Below are 8,098 nucleotides of genomic sequence, written 5' to 3'. Positions count from 1 at the left end.
AGGGCAAAGATTGATAAATTCTTGATCTCACAAGGAATTAAGGGCGACGGGGAGAGTGTGGGTAAGTGGAGTTGAAATGCCCATCAGCCATGATTAAATGGCAGAATGGACTCGATGGGCTGAATGGCCTTACTTTCACTCCTATATCTTATGATCTTATGGAGAAAGTCTTAGATCTGAGTGGCGTAATGATTCAAAGGAAAAAATACATAGCTTATAGGACAGGAGTAGAGGAAAATAACCAATGAAGTCAAACCTACAGATTGGGCAGGGAAGGAAAATTTCTTTTTACTTGAGTAACTTTAAAACAGTGATATTGGGAAATAGATGAAACTTTATTTTGCATTTGATTTGAAAGCATTCAAACTGTGTTATGTTAAATTCAGATAGCTTTATTTGTCTTTTTTTAAGAAGAAGAATCTCTACTCTGTGGAAACAGACCCTCAGTCCCACAAATCCACACGTCCCCTCTGAAGAGTAAACCCACCCACACCCATTCCCCCTATCCTATATTTACCCCTGACTAAAGCAGCTTCCCTCCATTTCCCTGAACACTATTGGTAATTTAGCATGGCCAATTCGCCTAACCTGTACATCTTTGGATTGTGGGAGCACCCAGAGGAAACCCATGCAGACATGGGGAGAATGTGCCAACTCCACACAAACAGTCGCTCAATACTGGAATTGAACCCATCTCCCTGGCGCTGTGAGCCAGCAGTGCTAACACTGAGCCACTGTACCGCCCCAATTAATTGCATAATTAATTATTGTTTTATATGTCTATGTTCCAGTGAAAGCCTGCCATGTTAAATAAAAAACGAATATGAACTATCAAGCCAGATTCACTCTGGTTTCTGAATTATCCAACAGCAAGGACAACTGAAATCATAACATTGAACAGAGCTTGAATAATCCAGAAAAATAAGACTCTTTTCCAAAGCTTGTGTTACCTACAAAGCATGCATCTCTATAAACAATTCCTACCAATGTTCACTGCCCCTTCCTGTTTCATATCTCCACACAAATTGATTCTATATCTTGATCCTTTAATTGACGATCCTCTCCTATTTGGGATGCTTCCTATCTCTTTTTCATTTTTTGCTTATCCCTTCTAAATTCAGGATATCTTTGAATATTCAGTTTCCAATCTTGGACAAACAGTAACCACTGTTTTGTATCGCAATAAAATCATACCCATTTCCTGCAGTATGTGCATTCAAACATCAACTCTTTTGCAAATGCCATATGCATTCCAAATAGAGTGCCTTAAATTTGGCTTTTATTCGTATAATTCTCTATTTTGATCCTACTGACTAGTTGTCATTGCTTTGTCTGTCTTCTAATTTTGTTTCCTACTCTTCTACTTTATTTTACTGCTTATGCTTCCCTTGAACTTGATTAGAACCCTCAGATTCCCATTCTCCTGCTAATCTAATTTGAACCCTCCTCAATGGCATATCTCCCTGTGAGGATGTTCGTCCCAGTCCAGCTAGGATGAAGCTCATCCACAGCCCCAGAAATGGTACCAATGCTTCAGAAATCTGATGCCATCGCTCATTCACCAGTTTTGCAGCTGCATGTTCAGTCACTCAGTTCTCTTGTTTCTATTCTCATCAGTGTGTGGGCTTGACGCAATCTTAAGACTTTGCTTTGTAGGTGCAACTTTTCAATCTCCTTCCAAGCTGCCTTATATATACTTTCAATCTAAGTGATTGGTACCTGTGTTGACTATGACCTGTGGCTTCCTCCTCGAGGGACATACTGTTTGTTTTTATCAGCCATTCACAAGGATATATGGCCAATGTACCTGGTATCAAACTGGTATTGAAACTCATACACCATGCTGCTAAATTTTGAGGGATGGATGGAATATCCTTTTGGTCTGAAGTTAGTAATTCAAATAGCCACTGTATAGTGGCATGAAACAACTTTAATTTGTTGTTTAATCTTATTTAGCTACTTTGCCTTTTCAGGGCACCATCTTAGTGAAAATGCGCAATGCATGTTTGAGAAATAGCACCTCAAATTTCAAATAAGCAGTTTGAAGCCTTCAGGATTCAACACTTAGTTCAAAAAATGTGGATGATAACCTCAGTGCACATTTTGTTTCCTTCTCCTTGCATATTTCAGTTTTTCTCCTGTTCTTTTGATTGCAGTCCACACCAAATCCTCCCTATTGGTTCTTTATTATTTTCCCTGTCCCACTGTCCATCCCTTTGTGCTGGAAGACTCATTCTTCTTTCCTTCAATTTCCCACGTCTCTCACTCTATCACCGATCAACCTTTTGACCTTGTCTCATTCACCCTTCACTCAAAAATTATTACATCGTCAATTTTTCCCAGTTCTGATTCAAGGTCTCAGACTTGAAACATTAACTCTTTCTCTCTCCACAAATGCTGTCATAACTTTCTGCTGAAAACTTCCAGCACTTTCAGTTTTAGGCTCAGATTTCTAGCATCTGATTTTTAACTATTTTATTAAATGGTCACTTGGACAGTCTTCCAGCCTGCAACTTCAATAAATTTCAATTCTTTCAAATATCTTATTTCTTCCATCAAATTCTGCATGATGTCCAGCTGACATATCACACTTCTTGTCACCCATTTACGTTTGAAGCTTCAATGTCTGAAATTAAAAATTTGTATCCTCATGTTTAAGTTCATTATTCATCACTGATCACTTTGACTAAGTATTCCCAATGCAGCATTGTTGGTTCAATGTGTTTTTTAAGGCTTTTCCTCCGTAAATACCTTCTAATATTTATGCTAAAATATTAGATTTACTGGGATGTTATCTGGGATGGAGCAGTTCCTCTATGGAAAGAAGGTATTATCGGCTTGGGTTGTTTAGAGCAAAGAAGGGAGAGGTACAAAAGATTTTGCAGGAGGTGGACAGGGTGGATAGGAATTAGCCCTGCAACTCTTAGTTGAAGGATCAATATGCGGTGACATAATCTTAAGGTGAAAGAGCAAGGGATTTAGAGGGGATCTAAGGAAAACATTTTTTCAACCTGAGGATGGGAGAAATTTGGAATGCACTGCCTGGGGGGAGGGTAATAGAGGCAGGAAACCTCACAGCCTTTAAAAGGTACATGGAAGAGGACTTCAAATATCCTAATTTTCAAGGCTGTGGGTCAAGTGCTGGAAAGTGGGATTAGCATAGATAGGTTTGTGCAGACTCAATGGACCAAAGGGTCTCTTCTGTATTAGAATGTATCTATGACTTTGAACTTTTTCATCTCTACACTCAAAGGTTTTGGCTCTTTTGTTTCTGACCCATTATGGACTCCTCCTTTTACTCACCTTACTATTGGTGACCTTGTTTCATGCTTAGGAATCCTTTCCAAAATTCCTCTCCGTCTGAAACTGCTGCTACTTCTCTTCTAAGATACTTTTTAAAAGTTTAAAAATAAGGGGTAAGCCACTTAGAACAGAGTTGAGGAGAAACTTCTTCACCCAGAGAGTGATGGGTGTATGAAATGCTCTGCCCCAGAAGGTTATGGAGGCCAAGTCTCTGGATACTTTCAAGAAAGAGTTGGATACAGCTCTTAAGGATAGTGGAATCAAGGGTTATGGGGATAAGGCAGGAACAGGATACTGATTGAGGATGATCAGCCATGATCATAATGAATGGTGGTGCTGGCTCAAAGGGCAGAATGGCCTACTCCTGCATCTGTTGTCTATTGTCTATTAAAACTGATTTTGACTAAGAATTTCTCATGTAACAACGTGAGTGTCGGTTTTTTAAAGTTTTTCCTCTGCAAATGCCTTGGAAAGTTTATATTAAAATGCTGTAAATTGCAAATTGTTAATTGTTCTGGTGTTTGTAAATTTGTTCATGGGACTTAGGTATTCTTGACTATGCCAGCATTTACTGCTCATCCTTAGACCATAGGGCAGTTATGTGTCAAAGACATTGCTGGATGTCCTAGAGTCACATGTAAATCAGGCCAGATAGAGATGGCACATTTCCTTTACTGTAGGATATTCGTGAACCAGATGGAGTTTGACAGTGATTATATGTTTGCCATCAGGCTAGCTTTTTATGGCACAGTGGCACAGTGGGGGGCAGCACGGTGGCACAGTGGTTAGCACTGCTGCCTCACAGCGCCAGAGACCTGGGTTCAGTTCCCGCCTCAGGCAACTGACTGTGTGGAGTTTGCACATTCTCCCCGTGTCTGTGTGGATTTCCTCCGGGTGCCCCGGTTTCCTCCCACAGTCCAAAAATGTGCAGGTTAGGTGAATTGGCCATGTTAAATTGCCCGTAGTGCTAGGTGAAGGGGTAAATGTAGGGGAATAGGTCTGGGTGGGTTGCGCTGTGGCGGGTTGGTGTGGACTTGTGGGGCTGAAGGGCCTGTTTCCACACTGTAAGTAATCTAATCTAAGTAAGTAATCTAATTATTGAATTCAGATTTTCCCATATTCCATAGTAGGTTTGAAACAATGTGCTCAAAACATTAATAATAAATAAAAAACACAAATGCTGGAGAAACACAGCAGGTCCGGCAGCATGTGTAAAGAGAAGCAGTGTTAATGTTTTCAGTCTGATATGACTTCTTCAGAATGGTACCATCAAATGTAAAAAAATGCTGTTTGGACTTATCAAAAAGCCAAAAGATACCTCTTTGGCTACAAGTCCTTTGAGGAAATTTCTTTTCACACTAAGTTTTTATTCAGAAAATAAACCAGAATTTAATAATGATTTTTTAGTCAGTGCAATTCCTATAAATACTAGAGAATTTGACAAATATACACACTTACTTCATAATGAAGGAGTAAAATGCCTGGAAATATGACTTCTTTTCTGTAGACACATTCATTGGTAGTAGAATTGTACAATTATGTTAGAACCCACTGAAAGTATCAGAAATTCAGTCTATAAACTGGCATAAAATAATTTATATTTTAACTACGAAGAGCAATCAAAGGTCGAAGAATTCTATCTATTTCACTTACATTTTGAATGCTATATTTTCTGAGTATTAACAGCAATAAACCGCAACATATTACTGTAAAAACAAGATTTCATTTGATTACAGTTCATGTACAATTTGTATTCTGAACCGAAACATTTAATAGTGAGCTTCAAATATTGTTGGCTTGCATAACGGCATTTATATTGCAGATTAACTACTTGTGCCCATATTTTCATATAGTGGTGTCATTTGTTGCAAGAAATGGATGGATTTTTAGTGCAGCTGGTGCAGCTGGTGCTGGAGCCGACCAGGGATAAGGCGATTCTGGATCTGGTATTGTGTAACGAACCAGAATTGGTCAGTGACCTCGAAGTGAAGGAGCCATTGGGAAGTAGTGACCATAATACAATAAGCTTCAATCTGCAATTTGAGAGGGAGTGGGTACAATCTGAAGTGACAATATTTCAGTTGAATAAAGGGAAATATGGAGCTATGAGGGAGCAACTGGCCAAAGTTCAATGGTTTAATACCTTAACAGGGAAGACCGTGGAGGAACAATGGCGGATATTTCTGTGTATAATGCAGAAGATGCAGGACCAGTTCATTCCTAAAAGGAAGAAAGATCCCAGGAGGAGACATGGGCGGCCGTGGCTGACAAGGGAAGTAAAGAAACATATAAGGTTAAAAGAGAAAAAGTATAACTTAGCGAAGATAAGCGGGAAAACGGAGGACTGGGAAGCTTTTAAAGAACAACAGAGGATTAGTAAGAAGGAAATACGCAGAGAAAAAATGAGGTACGAAGGTAAACTGGCCAAGAATATAAAGGAGGATAGTAAAAGCTTTTTTAGGTATGTCCAAGGCAAAAAAATGGTTAGGACAAAAATTGGGCCCTTGAAGACAGAAGCAGGGGAATATATTACTGGGAACGAAGAAATGGCAGAGGAATTAAATGGGTACTTCAGATCTGTGTTCACTGGGGAAGACACGAGCAATCTCCCTGAGGTAACAGTGGCTGAAGGACCTGAACTTAAGGGAATTTCTATTTGCCAGGATTTGGTGTTGGAGAGACTGTTAGGTCTGAAGGTTGATAAGTCTCCGGGACCTGATGGCCTGCATCCCAGGGTACTGAAGGAGGTGGCTCGGGAAATCGTGGATGCGCTGGTGATTATTTTCCAGAGTTCAATAGAATCGGGGTTGGTTCCTGAGGATTGGAGGGCGGCTAATGTTGTGCCACTTTTTAAGAAGGGTGGGCGGGAGAAAGCAGGAAATTATAGACCAGTTAGTCTGACCTCAGTGGTGGGAAAGATGCTGGAGTCTATTATAAAGGATGAAATTACGGCACATCTGGATAATAGTAACAGGATAGGACAGAGTCAGCATGGATTTATGAAGGGGAAATCATGCTTGACTAATCTTCTTGAATTTTTTGAGGATGTAACTCGGAAGATGGACGAGGGAGATCCAGTGGATGTAGTGTACCTGGACTTTCAGAAAGCTTTTGATAAAGTCCCACACAAGAGGTTAGTGAGTAAAATTAGGGCGCACGGGATTGGGGGCAAAGTACTAGATTGGATAGAGAATTGGTTGGCTAACAGGAAACAAAGGGTAGTGATTAACGGCTCCATTTCGAAATGGCAGGCAGTGACCAGTGGGGTACCGCAGGGATCCGTGCTGGGACCGCAGCTTTTTACAATATATGTAAATGATATAGAAGATGGTATCAGCAATAACATTAGCAAATTTGCTGATGACACAAAGCTAGGTGGTAGGGTGAAATGTGATGAGGATGTTAGGGGATTACAGGGTGACCTGGACAAGTTAGGTGAGTGGGCAGATGCATGGCAGATGCAGTTTAATGTGGATAAATGTCTGGTTATCCACTTTGGTGGCAAGAACAGGAAGGCAGATTACTACCTCAATGGTATCAAATTAGGTAAAGGGGCTGTTCAGAGAGATCTGGGTGTTCTTGTCCACCAGTCAATGAAGGCAAGCATGCAGGTACAGCAGGTCGTGAAGAAGGCTAATAGCATGCTGGCCTTCATAACAAGAGGGATTGAGTATAGAAGCAAAGAGGTGCTTCTGCAGCTGTACAGGGCCCTGGTGAGACCACACCTGGAGTACTGTGTACAGTTCTGGTCTCCAAATTTGAGGAAAGACATTCTGGCTATTGAGGGAGTGCAGCGTAGGTTCACGAGGTCAATTCCTGGAATGGCAGGATTGCCTTACACGGAAAGACTGAAGCGACTGGGCTTGTATACCCTTGAGTTTAGAAGACTGAGAGGGGATCTGATTGAAACGTATAGGCTTATGAAAGGACTGGACACTCTGGCAGGAGGGAACATATTTCCGTTGATGGGGGAGTGCCGAACCAGAGGACACAACTTAAAAATACGGGGTAGACCATTTAGGACAGAGATGAGGAGAAACTACTTCACACAGAGAGTGGTGGCTGTGTGGAATGCTCTGCCCCAGAGGGCAGTGGAGGCCCAGTCTCTGGATTCTTTTAAGAAAGAATTGGATAGAGCTCTTAAAGATAGTGGAGTCAAGGGGTATGGAGATAAGGCTGGAACAGGATACTAATTAGGAATGATCAGCCATGATCATATTGAATGGCGGTGCAGGCTCGAAGGGCAGAATGGCCTACTCCTGCATCTATTGTCTATTGTCTATTGTCTATTGTCTAATTGGAAAGAAGCTTCAAAGCCAAAAAAAGTGTTTTTGTTTCATTTCTTTTTGTTAATAACAAGCATTAGTGGGGACTATATAAACTTGCTGCTTATTGAGCTCATTGAGAGCTGGGCATTTCAAATGGTAATTAAGTACTTGCCTTTTAGATGCAGAGTGGCTGGAGTCTTGAGGGTGGAGATCTGATGCCTGAGTTCTGTAGCGTGATGGGATAATATATATTATGGCAATTAGTGGACTATATCACCAGTGATGTAGTGACAAAGATAGATCAAATGGAACTGGGAGCCCAGGATGTGTGGGTCCCAGAAATATCCAAACTTATTCTTTCTTGTATATGATATTTAATAAAGTTTATTGGTCTCAACTTACTTGGGAATGACTAGCTCCCATTAACAACCCAGACAAGATTTTTCTACAGGCTCTGGGTCCCTGTGGGATTTTTCAAATTTGGGAGAATTTTATCACCATAAATTTGCAACAATGTCGAAACAGGA

At 40.7% G+C, this 8,098-nt stretch overlaps 1 protein-coding gene across 1 annotated transcript; it reads left to right on the top strand.

Annotated features, from left to right (window-relative positions):
• Window positions 1–5,284: 5,284 nt before the first annotated feature.
• LOC140483480 (uncharacterized) lies at window positions 5,285–7,533 on the top strand. The gene is made up of 2 exons (XM_072581674.1): window positions 5,285–6,077; window positions 6,348–7,533. The coding sequence occupies exons 1-2, from the start codon at window positions 5,409–5,411 to the stop codon at window positions 7,494–7,496; spliced, it is 1,818 nt and encodes a 605-aa protein (XP_072437775.1). The 5' UTR covers window positions 5,285–5,408; the 3' UTR covers window positions 7,497–7,533.
• Window positions 7,534–8,098: the final 565 nt, after the last annotated feature.

This window comes from Chiloscyllium punctatum, chromosome 12 (assembly GCF_047496795.1).
Source record: "Chiloscyllium punctatum isolate Juve2018m chromosome 12, sChiPun1.3, whole genome shotgun sequence".
Taxonomy (NCBI): domain Eukaryota; kingdom Metazoa; phylum Chordata; class Chondrichthyes; order Orectolobiformes; family Hemiscylliidae; genus Chiloscyllium; species Chiloscyllium punctatum.
Note: the sequence above shows the minus strand (reverse complement) of the source record. Positions and strands in the feature narration are given on the sequence as shown.

Coding starts and splice junctions, on each gene's coding strand:
- LOC140483480 (XM_072581674.1), top strand. CDS start 5,409: ATGAGGGAGCAACTGGCCAAAGTTCAATGGTTTAATACCTTAACAGGG. Junction 6,078..6,347: donor GGGAAATCGTGGATGCGCTG/GTGATTATTTTC, acceptor GAATTTTTTGAG/GATGTAACTCGGAAGATGGA.